A 23,909-nucleotide genomic window follows, 5' to 3' on the forward strand; every position below is an offset into this window, starting at 1 on the left:
ACGCGCCTTTAGAAATGCAGTTTTCGTCTCTTTCCTCGACAATAAATCTGTTTGAGGGAACAGTACGCTCTTTCTCTCTTTCTTCGCATAACTCCCCCCCCCCTCTCCCCCTCCCGTCGGTGAGAAGAGGAGGAGAATGGCTGCGCGACGATGACGATGACGAGGAGAAAGAGGACACGAGAGGACGGGAAACGAGAGTTTGCCGCTGGTTGTAGCCTGTACGAGTAGACGTGGAGGCAGACAGAAGGAGTCAGCACAGAATATACAATCAGCATGATTGTTTGACACCCCATAATCAGTGTCCTTACCCCTACCATGCCCGGCAACATCGTGGCTTCGCTGTCCGTTTTACCTCTCTCCGCCCGCGCGTCTCTTCTTTTCCCGGTGCCGAAGCAGGCGCTCCTCTCCCGTTCCTTTCACGTTGATATCACTTGAGAGATTCGTCCCTCTCCTCTCTTCTCTCGCCTCTCGTTCCTTCCAGTTCGCATCATCTCTTCGGGTACTACCTACCTCGGCCCGCTGCCACTGCGCGCGGGGCCTCATTACCCCGATCATGACTCGAAATGAGACTTGGCGGGGCAAGGAAGACGAGAAATGGATATACGGTTATATTATAAGAGACAGAAATAATGCTCGCTTCCCTTTTTTCTTCACCTCCCGAGGACCTCCCGACCGACGTGGCGTTTTTACTCTCTCGGTGCGGACGAGGCAAAATTTGAACGCCGCTTGAAATTTACACATGAAACTGCGCCACGAAATGCGAATGTATTTATAATGTAGAAATATAATTGCAATACTTGAAAAAGGTTGTACGAAAAGATCGTACTCCCTTTCATATTTATTTTCTTGCGCAAGTTGTCGATGAGCATAAATCTCATCAGTTTTCATGTCACTTAGACGCTATTACATATTTTTATTCTTACATTTGTGATAAAAATTTTAACGATTTCACTTTTTTTTTATCGAACTTTCCGGCGCGTACGTGAGATTTAGAAAGCAATCACGAGAAGACGAAGTCACGGAGAGGAGACGAGGAGGAAGGAGGAGGAGGAAGAGGAGAAGAAGGCGAATAGGTTCGATTCAGTAACGTCGCAAGCGAAGCGAGCAGAAGATAAAAGGAAGAGTCGCGCGAGCGAAGGGCAAAAACAACATGGATCCAGCTTCGGATCGATCGAGAAGCGACCGATCGATCCCTGGTATTACGCAGACGTGCACGTGAGTCGTACGTGAGTGCACGAACATGTCAGGTGTGCCGTCGGCAGAAAGATCCGAATAGAGTGAAAAGAATCGCTCCGAGATAGAAGGGTTGTTAAGACAAGAATCGTCTTCTTCTATTTCTTCTTTTCCTCCCTCGAATTTGACAGGAGGAAGAAAATTACATCTACGCTCAGTCATTTTTTTTTTTTTTTCACCACGTGCAAGAATTCGACACATATTTATCCAGTACGCGAAGAAGAAAAAAAAAAGCTCATTCGAATAAAATATCTATCTGCGATTGCGTCGATATAGCAGAAGAGACATAAAACGCACTGACATTTGCTCTTTGTTAGTCTTTCAGATTCTGGTTAACTGGTTAACGAGTCGACCTGCGCCCTTCTTTTAGACGCGCAAATGGTAAGCTTTGCGCGGATAAACGAGCTAATTACGATGGTCGATCCACGGAAGTGTCTCGGGTGACGAGAAGTCTCAGTCCGGAAGGTGACGGAGGGCCCCGATCGCAGGGGGTGAGAGGAGACGAGGAGGCCGGGTTTGCGGAGGAGGAGATTAGAGCAAAGAGAAACCGCAACGTAGCTTCAAAGAGGTCTCACCAGCCAGGGGCGCGTCTACTTAACTTTGATCAGGTCGAGACCGCTGATGCGAGACGAGCCGCGCAGAAATAAAGTGCCTTGCCTCGACCTTCCCGCCTTTTTGCATCCTAAATTATCTCGATAGTTCGAAATATCGAAGCTATCCGGCGCGGAGGCGCAGAGCTCCGCGCGTCGAATGGCTTCTCGTCGGCCGTCGTCGCGCGAGAAAAATGATCGCTCGCGCTTTTTGCCAGTTAGACGAATTTCTATCGTAATTGAACGACTGAAAGCTGCTGCGGTAATTTTCAGACGACTCTTTGCTTTTTTGTCGAAGGAAAATTTTTGTTTCGAGTAAAAAAGATTTCTCGGAGGAAAATATCTTCGTAGACCTTGCCTGGTATTTATTCGCGACCGATGACGTTCTTCTGACGATGGAAGAGGAAAAGGAAGAGAGGGGAGGAGGAGGAGGAGGAGGAGGAGGAGGAGGAGGAGGAGGAGGACACTTTTTCCTTGTGTTACGATGCAACGGTGCATCGAGAAAGATCGGCAAGGAGGGAGATGGAAACGGCAGGTTGAATGTCGTTATTACGTTGAATTAGAGGGTGCAGAGCCGGAACGAGGTATGAAACTATTACCTCGCGAAACGGCAGAGATCTCTTCTCTTTCTATCTCAAGTCGGGATCTCCCTCCTCGATTTCTACTTCTTCACCCTTTCGCGACAAAGAGTTGGGTGGGGTAGAATGCGTTTTGAGTCGCTCTTCACGAGGCACGAGAATGCTATGCGAAGAGAGTGCGAGATGATGATAGCAGCATCACGAATATTCATCATAAATCAAAGGAGCAAATAAACTGCATCGGATGTTGTTTCTACTTAACACTTAGGCGAACGTCGCGTAAATTTATACTAGGATACAAACGAGCATGAATTTTTTTTGCGATAACGTGCATAAAGTTACCCTCCGAAAAATTTATCCTTATTTATAATAAGATTTATCTTGTTATCTTATATAATTTAAGCAGAAATTTAAATTCGACAAATTTAGAAGAAATTTAAATTAAAAATTTATCCATCATTTCAAACAAAAAAACGATTCTTATTGATTAAAAGATCTTTTAGAAACTTATTCTACATAAAAACGGTATCTTTATTTTACTTGTTGAATTTTAATATGTAAATGCTAATGAGATTACGCTGCTAATAGAGATAGCTGGGCGTGAAATAAATCGGATTAGGCTGTTGGTATGATTAAAAATAGGCGACAAGATCGGAACTCACCGCCGTGTTGAGGACTCCGCTTGTAGCAATCCTGATGAACGGAAGAGCCGCCGGTAGCCCCGAGGTGTGTACTGGAAGCCGGCGATGCGGTCGGGTCGGTGTTGTTGGGGTTGGTGCAGGCACCGCTAACCGAATTCGTGGTGACGTTGTTGCCAGTCTGCTGGTCGTGTAAGTGACTGCTGCTGTGATGATGGTGATGCTTATTCCTCCCGAAGGATTCGAGTTCCCGCAGGTGGGACCTGAACGAGGTCGGCGCGTCGAGGAAGGGTCTTTGTCCCAGGCCGAGCGCGCGGAATTGTTGATGTTGCTGCCCTGAAAAAAAAAAAGTTATTTATCGCGATACATTATATATGTTGTTTGTAATGTTAGGTCGTTTAAACTTATTACATCTACAATCGCAATCGATATTAAAATTTGAATTGAGCAAAGATTCTAGTTTTCTTTTTTTTTTCTTTTTTTTTTTTTTAACGGATCGGAGAAGATATTGGTAGACTAGATTTCAGATGTCTGTATAATTTGTATTAAATCTGTAAATTTAGAACAATTGCTTGTATCTCTCTTATTTTTTTTTTTTTAAACCGCTTCCTGCAGAGAACTTGAGAAAAGATAAAAGACCTTTCGACCTTTCCCTTAGGACTTATACTTTCTGAATTTTTACATCTCTTTGGTACGATTCGGATATCGCGTCGGAATCTCTAAATCGAGGGGAATTGACCAGCACGCGTCTACATCATTAGCCCAATAGAACGGGATAATGAAGAAACTCGACCTCTCTTCCCTTGATAGACTTCAATAGCATTCCTCGCATATCGGGGACCTCATGGACAGACAGAATCTCGAGCCAAGTATCGCGGCGTATACATAACGCGGGTATTCCGATTCCCTATTACGTCGGGATCCTAATACACGCTTGATACATATTGTTGCACGACAATGCACATGACTCGGCACGTGCATGAGCCCGAACGTTTACATAATAATCGGAGATCCACCGACGAAATACGAAGACAAAATACACTATCGCATATCCCGTATCTGTGGATCTCCCGTAGAAAATAAATGGCAGATAAGAGTGAAGAGTGAAGAGTGAACGTATATATTTCACGACGCGAGAGTTATATTCTTCGTAATTTCAATCCTTTGATATTTATATGTTAATGTAAGACAGCGGACATTAATATATATGCAAATACCAAAAGATCTATTATCGATTGGCAATAGCACTTCGCCTTCTCTCTCTCTCTCTCTCTCTCTCTCTCTCTCTCTCTCTCTCTCTCTCTCTCTCTCTCTCTCTCTCTCTCTCAACGGTTTCAACAGCGGAGGAAAAAGCGAAGAATGGGAGCCTAGGCGCAAATTGTTATTCTTCGAGAAGGGGGGAGAGGGAAGAAAAGGAGGGGAGGAGAGAGTGAGGAGAGAGAGGAACGAAGATGAAGGAGGAGAGAAAAACACCTTCGGCCACGAGGGCGAACGACAAATAAAGTTCGACCACAAACTGCACGAAATTGTCGGCGAGCCCAGATGGTCAGCTTCAATGCTCTGACCGATGCCTACAAGATTATTCCTTGCTACCGACTACCACGATCGGCGCCCGCGCCAGGAGATGCTACGAAGCGAGGCCCGTGTAGAGAGGATCCCACGACTTCTCACGTACCGGACGACGATAATGCCCCAAACGTACGGAACGTTACGCAGTGATGGGCCCGCCGATGTACTCCTCGCTCGGTTTGGGCCCTCGCGAAAGGTCAAACGGTAGAGAAGAATTTCATTTTCCTTCGGACGAACCTCATCTTTCATTTTTTTTTTTTTTTTTTTTCACGTTGACGTTGTCGCAGCCTAAATGGCTCGACCACGGCGATTTTCTAGACCTTAATCTAGTGATTCCGTTCTCTCTAAGACTAAAGACTACTTTCATAAGTTTAATTTACAATTCCTTTACAATTCCGACTTCAGTCTTTATTTATTAGCAATGGGCTGTTACCCGTTCGATTGTTGCGAATTTAATTTCCCAGCTATTCTCTGGGCCAGATTCATTTTGGCCGATTTTTCACTCGGTCTGTCAGCTGGTTGTGACAGACGATATTTATCTGTAATCCTGCATTTGTTTCATCACAGTCTGGGAGCTTGAGAACATCTTCCCCTTCGAAAATTGGTCGAAAGGAGCCAAAAACGTACGGATGGAATATGTTAATTTCATGTGAATAAATCTATATATCTCAGATAGTGCATTGTGCATTTCGCGTCGACTCTCACAGCCCTCATTTTTTTCATTTTACAAATTGAAAACATAAAATTGGACGGTTAGTAATAAGAGTCAATGCTGTTTATGGTACGTAATTATTTTAAAAGGGCTTATTTATTTCAAGCGAAAATATTTCATTCGTGAAATACACTCGAACAATTCGAACATTTCTACTCGTCTTTGAGTCATCTTCAGCCGGAACAAAGGATTAATATAATCGATTGTTAAACAAATACAACAAATGCAATAATCAAATTTTAATAATCGCATGATGACGACCAGTAATGGAAGTAAAAAAAAAAAAATCGATAACCGCTCACAGCGGTTCTTCGTTTTTCACTTGTTCATCTCTTTTTTTTTTGTAAAAATGGACAAAGGAGAAATTCGAAAGGTGCGGATGATCCGGCGACCGGATGAAACAGCCGCGCGATCTTTCGACACGTTATATACGGATGTTTTGCACGGAGAAATCGTATAATCGTAACAAATGCAATCTGGCGACAATCAAAGATGTAAGAATGTAAGCAAAGATGCGAGGAAGAAGGTGGAGTCGGAGCGTCCTCGCACGAAAAACATTTAATTTACAATAAACAAGAATGATGGTGATATAACACCTTCATCAATCGTCCCTCCGGCTCGTGAAGCAGTGGATAAGCGAGGAGAGAGAGAGCGAGGGAGAGAGAAAAGGTAGGACGGAGAGAGCAATAATTCCAATCTCCACGGCACGAGTGGTGGGCTTATCTAATCAAAGTGTGGCGGCTCCGGGAGGACGGAAATAGCGCGGCTTTTTCCTCCTCTCTAATAACGGGGCCTCTCCCCCCCCCTCCCCTCCCGCTCGTCTTACGTCTTTCTCCTTGACGCCAGTGCCCAGTGGCCAGGCTACGGCATTTCCTAGATTTCATTCTCTCCTTCGCTTTTTTTGCCCCCCCCCCCCTTTTCGTTTTTTTTCTCTCATTTTTTTCCTCGCGTTAACGCGCTTATGCATATTTGCGTGCGCGCTCGTTCTTCGCCGATTTCGAGATCGTCGTGAACGATAAGCGCGAATAATTCCTCCCGCTATTCGACGATTATACGCTCGGAGCGGAAGCCTCGCTAGATCCGCCACTTTTTCAAGTCGCTTTATCAAGAGGTGGTTCTTTAATCGGACTTTTCGGTCGCCGATAGAGCCTTCCTCTGAACTGGTATATATCAGGATCAAGAGTTGGCCACGAGGGAATCCAATCCCGAGCGAAGTAGCTCGGTTCCAATTTTAACATTTTGATTGATCGGCCACCGGACTGCTGAAATTGCTTCGTATGATTCCTTTCGTCGCTATCGGTTTTCTCGAAAACTACATTTAAGAGAATGTCGATTGGCGGGATGTACGATTTTGTAAAGATAAAGCGGAATGTTATATTCGGCCCGACCCCGACGGTAGCGGTAAGAGATCGAGGCGAATGTCGCCGACGGATCGTGCTGTCGGCGCGCCTTTACCGCGAAATAACCGCGTTTACTTTACGAAATAAAATTCGAATCCCGAGGAGTTGTACGCCGGAATATCCCGTTTATCATTAAGCAAAAATTTGAGGATAGAAAAATCGAGACGCGCCTCGTTACTCGTATTAAAACGGAAAATCATTTCGCGAATCTATGGCATCCTACTAATAGACGACATTTCAAATATGGATCAATTACGGGACGAGGCAAATTCAATTTCGACCTTTGACTGACAGCACCCATCCATCGATATCGTTTCGCCCGCTTGCATTTCGATGATTTTGGTCCACAGTGACGGGCAGCGGCCACTTTGTTTCGCGGACGCCTCTCTCGTTCTCGATTTATATCCGTACCACGCTCGATTCGTCCCGCGTTATGCCGCCGCCGTTTCAGTTATTGGCAACTGACAAATTACTCGGAAAACTGCTACTTTGCAGCAGTTCTACAACGAGATATCAAAAAGTTATCATCTTACGTTTACGTCTAACTTTTCCAAAATCGCTCTATCTCATTGCCAGAAAAATATCTCGCTCTTTTCTCAACGGAACGCACTATATTACAGTCTTGTCTTGCGTGAATCGCAATATGCATTTCTCCTGTCGGACTCATCCCTCTCTCTCTCTCTCTCTCTCTCTCTCTCTCTGGAGGGCGGGAAGGACTCGCTATTCTAAACTCTTTCGCTGGCGGTGTTGCGAGGCGGCGAATTACGGAAATTGCCCGATTACCGGCCACGTCGTCTATGGCACACGGCGCGGAGCGCGGCGCGGAGGGATGATTTCCGATAACAAAAAGCTCGCGATTATGCACGCAATAATGAGAGCCGGCAGGTGTCTGCGGGGCGCTCGGGCGTCGCGCATTGTTGGCAGCACAATGGAAAGCGCTGCCGGTTGTTTTGCTCGAAAGCAGCGCTCGCGTTCGTACGCCGGTTGCTGCATAGATTGTGTCTCCCCGATGCGTGCCGGCCGATGAGGCACGCCATCGACGATGCCGAACCCGTGTATGCAATATGTCGTCATGCGTGTTTCTATTCCGCGGCGGCCCGTGCCACGCGACACGCGTGCTGTCCGTTCGTGCTGTCTCTTTCGGTTTCGAAAGGACCAGTAGGTCGGCGACGCAACGTCCGGCCTGCTCGAGCCGACGGCTTAAACGGCGTGAATCAGGCCTTCATCGTTTAACGCCGGCTCCACCTACCATTTGTTTTTTATCAGGATTATCAGGAGAGACGATAATCGTGACATATTTCGCATAGCGAAAGCCCTAGCCCATGCTCGTTGGATGTCTCACTTTAACTCTATCTGTGAATTACTTGTAAATTTATCAATATATTTCAGATGTTGTCGATAGATATAAGTAGATTAAGATTTATTATTAAACACTAAATTTTGTTCAATGTTTCCAACAAATCAATCTTGATTTCGATTCATGGAAGAAGATTAGTCTTAAATCAAAACAGATATATATTCTCATATATAAGCAAGGATATTACAATCTTCGTATTAAAGATTTTTAGTCTTGAACAAAAGTAATTATGTCAATATAAAATCAATCAAAACTAAAATTTTTAGATGAGAGGATGAGAATTTTTATAAAATTTTTAAGATAAGAATATCTATACATGTTTTAGTATAAATTCAATCAAATCGAAAAACTAAAATTTTTCTAAGAAGATTATAATATTTTTGCTTATACACGAAAATATTTGTCTTGATTTAATATTAATCTTTTTTTCTAGATTATTTCGCCAAGCATTTCTGATTTCTTTTCTCTCAGAATTTTATGCGCTTATTCAGAAATTAATAATGTGTCGACGACAAAATCGGACAGTGACGAACCGAAGCTGGCCGAGTCGGAAACAAACATCTTCATCGAAGGGCCGTTGCTAAAGTGCTAAATACCACAAAGATATGGAAGTCGATGGAAACGACTTGAAACTTTAACCCCGTCGTTAAGTGCACTTTATGCCGGCTGGAAAATTGACGAGGTTCACGCATTTTTGCACCTGGTCCCGCCCGACACGCGGCCTGAGTCAAGCAGTAAAAACAACAGTAAAATCAATCACGGTCGACCATTTCGAAAAAAATAGCGGGTCCGGCGGGTGTACGCGGCGCCCTGCTTCCATCAATACTTTATACAACAAATGCGAAACGCCCGCAAAAAACTGCCGTTTTCGCGGTTAACTCCGCAACGGCTATTAATCTGATATCGAAATAACGACCATTTTTTTTTCCCGCTCGCCGCGGATGCATCCGAAAATAGGTGTCGGCTGAATCGTCGGGCGTACAAGCGCGCGATATCTCCTTCTGATCCGACGACGCGGGGATGGACGGACCCGCAGCCGAATTGTAAAAACTGAAGGTCAGTCACCCTTTCTTCCTTCCTCCTCCTCCACCCCCCCCCCCTCCCCGATCGACTTTTTCTGTGTGTGTTTCGCGTGATTCTATCAATTTCGCCCGACCAGTAATGAGTTCGCCAACAGAATGTTTTAGCAATTTTTCTGGTGTTTCCGTGGCAAATTAGCGTAAGTGAGTTAGAATATCCGGCGCGCACAAACGTGCACGTGTAAAAGCATTGTCTCTCCCCCCCCCTTGTGCGTGTATGTATGTGCACGCGCGTCTACTGTGTGTGTGTGTGTGTGTGTGTGTGTGTGTGTGTGTGTGTGTGTGTTGTGCGCGCCTGTGTGTGTATAGATACGCGAATGGCCTGACCCGAAACACGCAGCAAGCGCGCGATACGCACGTCGACCACTGCATCATCGCGCACCATCTGCTCGGTAATGACTCCCCATTACCGTGTACAGGGACTTTCGTTGAATTATCGGTACATTTTCAGGGAATCCCCGGGGCGGTGCGCGGCAGAGCGTCGCGTCGCGTCGCGGATAGATCTCGCGATCGAAGCGTCGCATAAAGTGTCGCATATTCCGCACTTACTCGTTTTCGATCGTGGCTCCCGCGGTCCATCGACGGTCACCTTAATCGCCCTCGTGTAGGTCGCCACTTGGGGTGGCGTCGTCGACACGGTGATGGTGATGCTGAAGCTCTTTCCTGCGACAGAGAAAGAACGGTACAACAGTATGAGTTGTGTACGGCGGAAGAGCACGAGCTTTCATCGATAATTTATATTTTTGTATATTTCAATCAGTTATACAAATATATGAATTGGATAAGATTTTAATTTGTGACAAATCTTTTTCTAAGATCACATATAACCTATTAATGCATGTAATGTATGTAATATATAAGAATTTTTTTTTTTTTCAATACATTTAAAAAGTTACACCTTAAATTAATTTTATGATTATGTATAAGTAAATTTTACATTCTATTTTTATTAATTGGACGTTAACAAAACGTATATTTTGGTTATCTTTGATTAAACGCGATGAAATAGGCAAGATCTAATTTGCGACTTTTGCAATTATTGCGTCCGCGTCTATTAGATCTTAACGGAGTCTCTCGGTATTCTTAAGCACAAGTTAAAAGATAATAGAGGAGGAGTCGGGATGCTCGGGGGTGGAGCAGTCGTGTACATATATCACCGGCGAAGGTCTGGAAGTTGAAGGTCCGGTATATTAATTCCCTCTCCATAAACGTCCGTCGGAGAGATTGACTACGCGCTCTTAAACGGCCCATCGCGCGCTAATATGCATTCGGTAATTCGCCGCTCTTTCGCAGCTCTTCCGTTTGGTAGGAGAACCGGTCAGTTTGTCCCTTCCGACCAATTGTCCCTCACGGACGGAGGGTTCGTTCGCGCGGTGAGAAATTTATACCGTGCTTAGCTCTCTCTCTCTCTCTCTCTCTCTCTCTCTCTTTCGTTATTTACGCTCTCCGGAATTAGAAACAGAGAAATTCGGCACTTTGTTGCCGAACGACGTTCTGTTGCAGGAGGCGATAACTTGACGAGAGCCGAGTCCGTATGGATGTGCCATCCATTTCATGGGGACCATTCGCGAAACACTCGGTGTCAACTTGTCCAATATGATGAAACAAAACACGACCAAGACTGCTGTTTACGCCCAAAAGAGACGATACCTAACGCGCCGCGGACATGCAATCGTTTGTGTTGGCGTAAATGTCAACGATTTGTAATTGTCTCCCCTTGGTGCACCCAGTTCCACCTCGCTGTGTCTGTCAACATGATAACCGGCATCAAACACCGCCAACCCCCGCACCACCCCCGGGAACTGCAACTGACTGCAGAGCTACATGGCGTTATATCCCAGTTATATCGCCAGTTCTCTCCGCTCTTCCGCGATAGAATCACCCCCCCCCCCGTTACACCCTCCGCCCGGTCCCAGGATACCTCCCGCAGCCGTCATTGCCATCGTCATCGTTCATCTGTCGCGCGCAAAGAGCATCGTTTCGGGATGTCGATTCAAATTTTTGCGTCATAAAGCAAGATTTTTTTTTACATATTTATTTATTTATTTTTTTTTTTTTTTTTTTTTTGTAAAATTAGGCAATCGTTAAATAATGAAAATAAGTAGATACTTTCATAAATTTTTCTGGAAGAACCTAACTTTCCGGAAGTAATGAGTCAACAAGATCAGAATCAATTTTTCAGATCGGTCGTTCTCAAATTTTCCAAGATTAGCGATAGCGTCCAGCTGGAAAATCGCGGAAAATCCGAGGATCACCAAAGTCGGAAGGGTGAGAGGGTGGAAGGTGGCGGTCGGTCGGAGGAAGGGTCGCACGTTGAGCTGGACCTCCTCTCCCCCGGTCGAGTCCATCGCATTTGGGGCTAATAATGCCGCACAGCCGACTCCCCTCTCCGGCACCCGAACCTGCGGTTAATACTCGATGATGGGAACGGTCATCTGCAGAGACAGGAGATCCGGCCTGTGCATTCGCGAACGACGGACGCTCGGTCGGACGGATGGACGGACGGACGGACGGACGGACGGACGGGCGAACGGACGAACGGGTGAACGGACGGACGGACGGACGGACGGACAGACAAAACCGGGCCACGCGTATGTGGCACCTATATAACGTGCAGCATCACAGCTTGACTACTCACGATCTCCCGTGTGTCTCTCTCTCTCTCTCCTCTCTCTTTCTCCCTACGCATATATATGTGTATCCCTACGTATACGTGTGTGTATGCGTATGTGTGTGCGTCGGTGCGTTGGCAACACACCGACGATGAGATGAGCGTGCCAGCCCAAACCGCCCACACACAACCGCCCGAAACCACTCGAAACCGTCCGTTAATACTCGTGGCGACGAGCGGAGGGGACGAGGTCGCGTAGAACTAAGCGAGCAGCAGCAGCAGCAGCAGCAGCAGCAGCAGCAGCAGCGTACGGGGTAGAAAGGGGCTAAGGGGGTGTGCGGGGGTGAACGAAGGGGACGAGCGGACGCACGTTGGTGGAGTAGGGACGGAACGGAGGTCCCCGAGTCTCCCAACAGGATGTCTCTGCAATTGTCAAATAATTACTATCGGTGGTAATTTCAGCCGTGTCGATATAGACTGCGGTATATTACTAATTATAGGCACGGGCCGCTTTCGACCCCGGCGATGATGATGGAACGGCCGTCGTCGTTTTCAGCCTCCGGCCCTCTTTGATTCGGCGCTACCATATCCCATTTCTTTCCTACCGACGCGACGCGACGCGACGCGACGCAACGCAACGCGACGCGACGCGACGGCGCGTTTTTGGAATTATCTGATCGTGGGTATACCAGAGGCGATAATTATCGGGATCATAGAACGGTCTAAACCGGCCCCCGAGACCTCCCCGCGCTCTCTTCGAGTCGCCACGCTCGATCCTTCCATGAGTTTACGATAGTTCTAATGAAAAGAAAAACGATTGTCAATCGGCTTGCGGTTATCGCGCGTTATTTCCTTTTTAACGTAAACTGACTTTAATAGGCGGTTGATTAGTGGTAATAAATCGTGAGGTGCGCTCGGCGAGTCGTAATCTCTTACGCGACAACGGAAGACACGTGTAAAAGCAATTTCAATCGGATGTATATATATATATATATATATATATATATATATATATATATATATACATACCTTGCCGGAGAAAATTGTGCGGTGAGAAAAATCACGTGAGAGGGAGGGGGATATCGGGGGGGAGCCAAAACTCTCGCGAAGTCGTCGGAAAAATAATCTCGTCGCGCGTTGATATCGCTCCGCGATCGCTCTTTTTAATCGAGGAGCGTAGCGGCCTCGATTTTTCGTGGCCTCGACGCTTTTAAAATCCTCGCTGCAATTTCTTGAATCAGTTTGCCGGCCGATGCGATGCAATTCAATCAAATTAATAAGTCGCGGAAACAAAACCCCGATGATAGGAGGGCCGGCTCGTCCCTCCCTGATGGTGGTGATGATGGTGGTGGTGGCCAGTATCAACACACCGAGAGCGGTTTGGTCAATCGCCGAAATTGAGTATTATGGATTATCGGGGAGAGATTGAAACGACAAAAAAAAAACAACAACAACAACACACATATAACAACAAGCCAAAAAAATGGACAAAGGGATCGAAGGATTTTGGACGAGGGAAGTGTCTCTTTCGCTAATTGACTCCGGGGACCGATGCACCTGTGCGTCCAGGAGGACGAAAATCGCTGACCCTGCACTTCATGATCAAATCAAATGAAACATAGATGACGCGCTACAGGACGAATATCCCGCCGTATACGAGCAGTCTGACCCGTTAATTCATAAACGCGCCCTCCGGATCATGGGGTGCAAAATGCATTTGTAAGCTTTGACAAAGCCGCCTGCTGATCCGTGAATAATTATCATAGGCCGGGAAATCGATATTTCGCAAAGACAAATGAGGTCGAATATACACAACAATGTACGTTTCATAAGGAAAACAATGATTCAAGATTTTTACTTCCTATTGAAAATATAGGTATACACACACACACACACACACACACACACACACACACACACACACACACACACACACACACACACACACATATATATCTATCTTTTTATTACATTTTAATTACATCAGTGGATTATTAGAAAGAAAGAAAAAAAGAAAGAGCATTTACGTTAATGTTGCTTTTCGTTACGATTTAATCAATGTTTATTCAAATGTTTTCATTAGTTAATATCCGCACGGAGAAAAAGCCGCGGGGGAATAGAAAATTAGGTTCGAAAATTAAACGAGTCAGGAGCGTTGATCGGCAACGTTGGTTGATTTTGGCAAGTCATCCTCTCCGTCTATATCCGTCTATATCCGTTGGATGATTTCTGATTAACGGCCAGTTGTTTCGAATGCTTGGTTGGGGCTTGCGGCAGACATCGAGTAATGACTCTGGGGGTGGCAGGAGAGCGGGAACTCGCGAATGGGGACGCACGGGGATGAACAAGGGTAGCACGATGATGATGATTACAATAACCGTGATTTTAGAGGACTGGAAATCGCAGCACGCGCTTTTGCCCGTCCTCCTACGCAGCGCGGCAGATTTCTCTTCTGAACTTCAATATGATCAAAGCCAGTAGTATAAATTGTTTCCAGAAGGATAATTGAAACGTTAATACATTTCTTTTGCAACCGCGCGATGTTACACGCGACGCACCATTAAACACGAAATATCTTTTTATGAAAATACGTTTAAGCAGCTTTTAAAGAAGAAAAACAAAAAAAAAAAAAAAAGAATAAATAATAATTAGAGTAAACTTACCCCTGCCGCTTCTACCGACGAATCTAAGGTCGTTAAATTTAGCGACTTGATTTTTCATGAGCGCGGTAGAGTTTCGCAATTCCGCGCAACAGTTCTCGTCGTTACCAGCGCGAACTGTCACCAGAGTCCCGTCGCCAACCTCGCCGAGAGCAACCACTTTAAATGCCACTGGAAGCGTTTTGTTGGACCGCCAGTGCGTCGGTAATTGACTGCACAGAAAGTACGGCGATCCTGAAACAAACATTTTTCTTCGTACACACAAATCAATTTAACGTCTAATTTAATTAATTAACAGCTGACTTCGATATCGCATGCTGCATGTACATGAAGATATCTAATATTTAATTTAATTAAAAATAAGAAATAGAATCAAAGTGGAGGGAAAAAGGAGGGCTTCTTTCGCTTCTTCGTTATTTCCCATTTATTTTTTTCCTCCTTTAACTGACATCATTAGCGAGTTACCAACCTGTCCTGACGAGTTCTCCGGGATGTTCGGCCTGCGCCTCGCCGACGAGCCTTTCGGTCCACCAAAGTTCGCCGACGGCGGCACTCTCGCTCATTTCGCCGCCTCCACCTCCGGCGTCGGCGTCGTCTACCTGGTGGTACCTGTTGTTTACACCTTGCAGCGGCGCCAGGGAGGGACCACACGGGCCGGCGCCTTCGTGGGATCCAACGGTGCCGTAATTCTCCCCGCAGCCCACGGAACCCACCGGTAGATGCATCCCATCGGCCAGTAGCCGCCCTTCGTCGCTCAAGCACGCACCCCCCGGTCGGGACGTCGTGATTTCACTTACTTCGCAGACGGAGGCGGACGGCTCGTCACGCGCCTCGCTATCAGCCACCGCGGCGGATCTCCCGCCTTTCGTGATCGATGATCAGTCGTGCCCGCTCCTCGTTCACGTTGATTTTCATGATCACTCTCTCTCCGAAACCGTCATCTCACTGCGGGCTCAACACGACGGGGATCGCGCCCCCCAATTTCGATCCATGATCGAACGCGGCAGTCGTGTCCAACCGATGTACCGTTGCACTTTTTGCGCGACGCGCGATCGGAGAAATCGACAATTCGAAATCGTCACCGTCTATCGTCTTCATTTATCATCAACATTTAATATCCCGAATCATCACTAACGTCATCTGTCATCCTGTTCAAGTTTCTCTCTTTTCTCCCTGCGTCTCTCTCTCTCTCTCTCTCTCTCTCTAGGAACGTTATCGCCAGCGCGGCACCAGTTAGATCATCTGTCGCAAACTTCTACTCCTACAGGTTGTCGCTGCTTGGGGACGACCCAAGTGTCGATTCCGCGAATCCGAATACAACGTCACAGCATTACACTTAGACGAACGGCGCACTTTTCCTACATAACGCCACCTGACATTTCCCTCTGGCCGGCGGATGACCGAGTCATGATCGCGGATCGTCGGGTGGAGCGGCCGGTCGGCGATCCTCTCGCGCGGACGTCAGTCGCGGTCGACGGTGCGCGACGTAATGCCGCGCGGAGCGGCTCGGCGGACCGCGTGTTCCGCGCGTAAGCGGCCCGGGACGGCCTAAGCCTCGCGATTCCGGATCCTCCCCCCCCCCCCCCGCTCCCCTCTCTCTCCTCCTCATTCTCCCCCTCGCCTCTACCTCTGCCACCGAACGGACGCCCCTCGGCGGCGGGAGCGAGCTGCGCTTCGGTGCTCCCACCACGCGGACCGCCCCCGCCCCACGTCGCGCCACTTTTCGAACTCCGTGATCTCCGCGGCGGAATCTCCAACGTGACGGTGCTCCTCGTCGACGACGGTGACGATGACGGTTCTTCCTCCGGCACTTCCGCCGTCCGGCCGACGAGGCGGCGACCCGTTATTCTTTGCGCGAGTTGCCGCTCTGACGTTCGCGAATTCCCCAGAATACAAACTAGTAGACGTGATAGAGATCGGGATATACGTCGGGATTTCTGGGGGGATTTCCTGTGTGTCAGCGCAAACATTTGCATTTTCTTCCTGGCGATTTTGCGCGATCATAATTGTATATTCATATAAATAATCTTGAGATTAAAGATCAGTAATGGATATTGAGTTTTAAACTACAGATTTCGAGACATATCGATCAAATCGAGCATCGAGGTTGTGAAACGTAGTTCGTCGACAATCAGTCGCCGTTCGAGCCACCTCTCCTGACGATAAGGAGGAAGTGCCGATAAAATTCTCGATTTTATCGTGTAATTTTCTAGGACGGTCCAGCCTCCCAGTGGCCGCGATATGGCGAGTCCAGCCTTCGAGCGATTCTTCCCCTCCTTTCTTTGCAAAGTAGGAATATGCGACGTGGGGATAAAACGCGTTTCGCGGTGATATAAGCTCCAGCGACAAAGTTTCCATTATTACTTATCTACCATAATACCATAAGTTGAATTAAAAAATATTTATAAAAATGTTTTGTTTATATAATTATATCTTTAAAAAATAATATGAAGATTTCATATTTTACTTTGTAAAAATGTGTATATATATATTTACGTGTTTTCATTTTTTCATGTTTTATATTCTTTATGATTTATTTAAAAAATTAATTTACGCACATATAAATTTGTATGCGGTATTATGAGGAGTTTTCCAAGAATGCTTAAAGAGATTATAATGAAAGATCAAACATTTTGAAAAAAAATTATTTCTTCAGTGAATATATATCAATATATACTGATTAGTTTTCTCTTTTGATTTATGCAAAATCTCTGTGATACAACATCCCACAAGCAACGGCAAGGCGTAACAAGTGTCTGTGTGACGTCATCCAGCTTTCTGGAGGCGGAGCTTCTCGTTGGGAAAGCAGGTGGAGGGGTCGAACTCTCCCGCATCATGCAACGCTTGCCCCACCCCCGTGATTTTGTTCCTTTGCGCCTCCACCGTTTTCCACCTCTTGCCTCTCTTGACCCCTTTTCCTTTTTCGAGGAAGCTTGGATCTTAATATACTTCTTATTAGAATATTCAAATTATAGTCAAAGGAACAATATTTTTAATCAGTCACTATTATATCGCTAAATAATTTTCAATTATTTTTAAGAATATTTTTTGTCAAAGTTTGATTTTTTTCAAATTGCCTGAGTCAATTTTAATAGATTAATCCCCATTTCCACTAATGTAAATTAATTTTGATTTCGATTAAACTCACTTTCCATCTTTATTTAATTCTATGAATTAAAAAAAAAGATAAACATAAAATTGAACTGAGACCAAAGTTAATTTATATTGATGGAAATAGAAAAAAGTAATTTTTATATATTTTGTTGTTTAAATAATAATGGATATTCTCAAAAATGGAAATGTTTTGTAAAATTTTGTACAAATCTTCCACAGGAATTGTTAACAAATGTTTCTTATTAATTACTAGATAATACACAAACGTCAAAGATACTGTTATTTCTCAAATTTTTAGGATGATTCGTGAGATTTGTCAGGGTTCTTGGACTATTCAGTTTCCAGACTCGCCAAAAATTCTGGATCGTGGTCACAAGATGCTACTGTTTATTGCACTGTGGTCTGTTGAAGCGTAATCGAGAAGGTAGATGCGGTTTGCCGTGTTCGGAAGAATATAGGTGATTAACCCCTTGGATGCGTTCCTTGTGTATAGGGATAAATTTATCAATCGCTCGCCTATCCGCGTCGCGAAATGTTCAGAATCACCACAAAAATCGGCACTACGATCAATCGTGAAACCGCAACCACTGCGACCGCATTATTTGTATGTTACAACGTATGAGTAAGAATTAAGACATTATCTCTTTCGAATCTTTTTTCATCGATCGCAATTCCAATGGTAAATAAGAAGCTTAGAAATGTCTGCGCTTATACGAAACAGAAATATACAGAATTATAGCAGGTAACGTAAATATCTAACAAAATGTATATCATAGAACAGTAGGATATTTTCGTTATTTACAAAAATAATTATACATTAGACGTTATTCCTGATTATTTTAAATTAAACATATTTTAAGACTAATATCGCGCTAAGAATAATATCGAAAATAATTAATTTAATTTAAATTAAATATTATTTCAAGTATATTGCACCAAAAGAATAATATCGAAAGTAATTAATTTTTAATACAAATTCAGTTAATTTAATTGACGTTAAGTTGACATTTGGCCGAGAAGAAGTTTAATAAAACGTTCAACTGTAACAAGATTATGTTCAACAAGTGCATTAGGAAGTATGAGATAACAGATTAATAATGGGTAACCGAAATAAATACAAGAATCTTTTGACGCATTTTTATCAGTGTGACGATATCGCTCCGAGTGATATTTCCAGCGCCACCGGAAAAGCTCGCAAGACTATTTTATCGTTAACTGCTTTCTCAGAAAAATGTCAATTTACATACACTATATTATTTTCTACAATTTATACCTTATAATTTGTTTAAATTAATCCAGAAATTATAATTTTTCTTGTTTGAAAATTTACTTTTGCAAGAAGATTGAATTTTTTAAAACTATTTAACGCTATAGAAGTAAAATTATCTATTTTGCTATCATTAATTTTATTGATGAATAAATTTTAATATTAAATAATTTAATTTTTAAGTAAATTTTATCTCTTATAAGAAATTAATATTTTACAATATTATGGTTTATTATAATAAGAAAATTAACATTACAACATTTTCACAAATGTCAATTTACATGAAGCATATTATTCTCAATTCACGTTTTACTAATCTGTTTACTGTTTACTGTTTAATAATCCAGAAATTAGAATTTTTAAAAAATTTTCACAAAATACACATTTTATAACACATATGTGTTTCTGTCTCTTATTTTCTTTTATATAATTATAAAATTTAACGGAAAATTTAAGCGAAAGAGACGTTCCCGTTCCTTCGGTGAACAAAGGCGCAATATCGTTGGGTGTAAGTTAATTCGCCTTTTACGCGAAAGCCGAGCTAATGAACTATAAATAAGGGAGGAATACTTGTGCCAAGTGGACAGCCACACTTACTGACCCTTCGTAATTAAAATCCTGTCCTAAATCAGGACTAGGGATGCGATTAGACGAGGATCGCTCCTGCTCCGTCAGCTTACTACCAAATCCGCCGTGGTCCTTACGTATTCGAGCCCTCGTCTCCCTCGGTTCTTATATGCGTGTGTGTAAATTTCAATGACTAACTTTATTATACAATTATTAATTTTAAAAAAGTATATAAAATTGATATAAAAAAGGATTGCGTATAACAAAGATTTTAATGCATACAATGGAATGCACTGAAACTACTTTGTTTCAGCTAGATAATTTGAAACTGTAATCGTCTAATGTGGTAAATATGTCGTGATACCGGAAGGGATTGTTATTAGCAACAAAAATAAAAACGCAGTCTGTTCGTGACCGTACGGAGTCACTCTTTTCGTTTCCAGTTCCGTCGATGTAATTTGTCTTTCATTACGAATAATTCAGCTACGAAGCGTGCAGCTAATAATCCTTTTGTTGTCGGAACACGCGATAAAATGGGGGAGAAAGTCGAGAAGTAGAAAATTTATCGAAGAGATAATACGAAGATTATCTTATAGGAATGTATAATATATTATTCTTATATTTTTTTAAATATATTACAAATAAGCCAACGTATCTTAGTTTGGCTGTTGTTGGACATAAGAATAAGTCCAAATTTTGCAAGTACATTGTACTTTAAAATAAATAAATAAAATAAATAAAATAGAAGATCAAAATCATTATTTAATCCTGAATATAACAAATGTTCATTTGTTGCGTATGAGAATGTATACGAGGATGCGCTAGCATGCATACGCAGAACGTCATAGAAGAGAACTTGTTTCGAACACGGTGTATCAATTATCGGCGTATTTCGAGAGAATACTAATTGCGAGTGGTACCAATTATTTGAAATAACACCGTGATTTCATCGTGAAATATTAATGCTTAACTAAAATCTTTCCTTTTACATTTTATTCCACCGTGTGTCGTTTGAAGGATAACCGACGCGGGCGGTAAAAATGAAAAGAGAAAGAGGGAAAGACCGATGCTACGATATTAGACACGACAAATAGAGGTCTCGAATGCACCACGATTAAACGAGTTGAAATACAGCTTTCCCGCCACCATTATCTTCCATCCTCACGTCCCTCTCGGCGATTATATTTTCCCCGACCACCGACGTAGATACCGTCCACCCTTGTATGTTCCGTTAATAAGCTTAATAAAGCCTCGCTGCGACTGTCTCTCCCTGTATTGTCCAGTACACTCCAGATTCCAATGATACAGGGATGGCACTCGAGTTTCACGTAACTTTGAACAGCAACACCTGACAATGTAAACTACCACGTCCGTATTTCCGTATTTTATTCATTTAAAAAATTTCGCTCTCGCAGAATTATTAGACGTCATATAAATTCATATAAATCTGAACTGTATAGATTAAAAACGTGATTAATATATATTCGACATGTTTTATCGACCCTCTAAAGTATAATTCAAATTTTTCCAATTTGAAAGTTCCAATTTGACCAATTTTAAAGATACATTATATATACATTTCCTTTTCCAAATTCTTTGGAAAAGGAAATGTATATATAATGTATCTTTAAAATTGGTCCCTTTGTATAGAAATCATATCTCGGTTGTTGTTTTAGAAAATTCATTATCATGTGATTTTCTAAATGTATAAATAATATCTTATTATTTTGTAGCGTAAATCTTAAGAAATAGTATATAAATCTGCGAGTGACGGCGTCTACTCGGTTGCCAAAATTTATAGCTTCTACCTCCCTGTACTTACAACAGCGAGGAATGTAAGCTCGACAAGGTCCGGCTTTGAGAAGGACATCAAAAGGATGATAATACACAGACGTGAGATTTGCTCCACCTCTCTCTCGCGTTCGAATCCTATTTAGTTGCTCGAGCTTTAAAGCACGAGCTTGGATGTTCGTTTGGCTTGCATTGCAAAGTGTAAATTGACTGAGGTATTAAACGGAAGCATTCGGCATGGAAACTATCCTATAAAAATTTTGCAACTCATAAAATAAAATTAAAAACAACAAAATTTCTTTCGTCAAAACGCTCTGTACAATTTAATTATTACCTTGAAAAATTTTTTTAAATGTTGCACATTTAAAACTTTGTAATAATGTTATTAATAAATATATATATATATATATATATATATATATAAAGTTTTCAATTTTTCAGAAACACTTTTAATAATTAGTGAAATATTTATTGTCTAAATTTTTATAAACTATTTTTATGAATGTATTGTCTAAACAAACATTAGAAGATAATAAAGATTTGACTGATCCTACATATAACATTTTTTTCTTTTAGCCCGATAAAATAAATATTGTAAAAATTAATTTATTTTCTAGTTTTTAAATAAACAATCCAGAATTTTTTTGATATAGTATTTCTGTAACTTATTATATTGGTGAGTAATTATACAGGTTATTTAAAAAAATGGGGATTAATCTCTCAGATGATTAGAAACCCAAAAAACAAGAAAAAAGTTGGTTATTTTATGGTTTCTTTTTTCCCCAAGCAATCACTTCTCGAGCGATTGATTCCCCATCATTTTTTAAACACCCTGTATATTCGTCATTGCATATTATATGCAATAGCGTCACGAATAAAAAACGCGAAAAGTCGCTTAATATTTCCTAAATGAACAGCAGCGAATATTAGCTTGGCATAATATTTATAGGACAACAGATACTACGCGAGCACTCGCGGCCATGTTTAATTCGTACTATTCTTTCTCTTATGCGCGAGCCGCGGCATTTTTTCTCGTTGAGAACGAGTTTCGCGCGCGAATAAATGCCGAAAGTATTTAAAAGCGATCGCGAATGGAAGCGGTCGATCTTAGTGACGTATCGTTTATCCTGCAATGCGAATAACAGTCTTCGTCAACATACCAAAAGCGCGCCCGAATTGCGCTCTGTTACGAGCCGGCAACTATCGAAGCGATCATCGTGTATTCGCGTCATTCGTGCCTTTGAAAAGTCATCACGAGATCGATCGGCTGGCAATGTTATGGATATTCTTAAGAATTACATCTATTTACATCTACTTTTATAATTTTTATATTTAATGAAAAACTTATGAGAAGAATTTACAGATTATTCTAAATCACATTTAAAAATAATACAAAAAAATTTAGTTATCAGTGATTAATCTAGATCAAACATTATTTAAATAAATAAATAGAAATGTATTTTAATGGAAATATAATTAAGAAATAGTGACAAAAATCTCAATTTTTTTTATTATAATATAGATATTTTAAATATAAAGATATAAAATATAAAGATTTTAAATATAAAGATTATTCATAAAAGTTTTATTGCGATGTAAAGATTAATTGTTCTGGAAATACAAATTTAATTTTATTTGTATCACCAGCTGTTTTATTTGTATTTTTAATAAAAATTTAATTTTAATAAATATAAAATAACTAATCTCCGCGTCGCAATAAAACTTTAATCATCTTGAATATTTGAATACTTATATGAAAAAAAACTAAAATTTTTGTCATTATATCTTAATTATAAATTCTTTCATTAAAGTACATTTCTATTTTATATTTAAATAATTTTTGATCCAGGTTCTAAATCACCGCAAAATTTTGTATTATTTTTATAAATATGAGCTAGAGTAATCTATAATTTTTTCCTTGTAAGTAAAAATAAGTGTAATACATCTTTAATATCCGCAATATCCGTGATATATTAATTGTTAATCATATCAATTGTTGTGATATTTTAATTGTTATATTAATTGTTGGCGAAAATTCGTTTTGATAAAAATGCATCGCAAATTGCACACGTGCAATCATTATACTTGCGCCGTGTCACGTTGTTCAAAACTACTGCGAGTTTCGGAAGCGATCGGAAGTGCTCGGGAATGTTCGAAAAACTTGTGAATAAGACTGTCAGGATTTTGCGTGTTATTTCTTGAACGGATTAAATAGACAAGATAAGAATTTTTAGACGAGAGTTGAAAAAAATTTTTCAACGTTTTCACAACGACCGATAAGCAAAATTTATTTACTTCTCAATTATTTGTTTTTTTTTTTCAAAACAAATCGACATCACGCATAATATTTATTTTTTGTACTTCAACGAAACATTCTTGGTTTCCATGAATTTTAAATCTTTCGCGATCGACAACAGATAAACAGAAAATATATGATTGTGATCTCTTGTGCTTCATTCATCATTTACTGGTTGATTGCTGTGCGTATCGAAAACTTCGCGATCTCTCTTGCTTTTCGTAGGTAAAAATAGTCGGTAAAATAGATCCCTAGAATCGTATGTGACTTGATGATTGTATTATCTGCTGCGAAATGTTTACGTCTTCTTGTTTTATCGCTGATGACGCCACTTTACTATGGAACGTGCCTTTAGGCGATCCCGCAGAAATGATTCTCCACAGTCATTTGACCAACCTAGGGATTCGAATTCAATATATATTGCAGGTATTCACATAATTTACACAT

General features: G+C 42.0%; 1 protein-coding gene across 1 annotated transcript in view; it reads right to left on the reverse strand.

The window, feature by feature from the left end:
• Window positions 1-15,999, reverse strand: part of LOC105434207 (uncharacterized) — a 30,993-nt gene extending 14,994 nt beyond the window's left edge. The window contains exons 1-4 of the mRNA XM_011649859.3: window positions 14,897-15,999; window positions 14,431-14,661; window positions 9,706-9,819; window positions 3,064-3,375 (exon numbers count right to left, since the gene is read on the reverse strand). Coding sequence (XP_011648161.1) covers window positions 3,064-3,375; window positions 9,706-9,819; window positions 14,431-14,661; window positions 14,897-15,152 — 913 coding nt within the window. The 5' untranslated portion in view covers window positions 15,153-15,999. The remainder of the gene's footprint in view (window positions 1-3,063; window positions 3,376-9,705; window positions 9,820-14,430; window positions 14,662-14,896) is intronic.
• Between the last annotated feature and the right edge of the window lie 7,910 nt (window positions 16,000-23,909).

The sequence above is a fragment of the Pogonomyrmex barbatus genome, unplaced genomic scaffold, assembly GCF_055798465.1.
Source record: "Pogonomyrmex barbatus isolate J1 unplaced genomic scaffold, ASM5579846v1 scaffold3, whole genome shotgun sequence".
Taxonomy (NCBI): Eukaryota; Metazoa; Arthropoda; class Insecta; order Hymenoptera; family Formicidae; genus Pogonomyrmex; species Pogonomyrmex barbatus.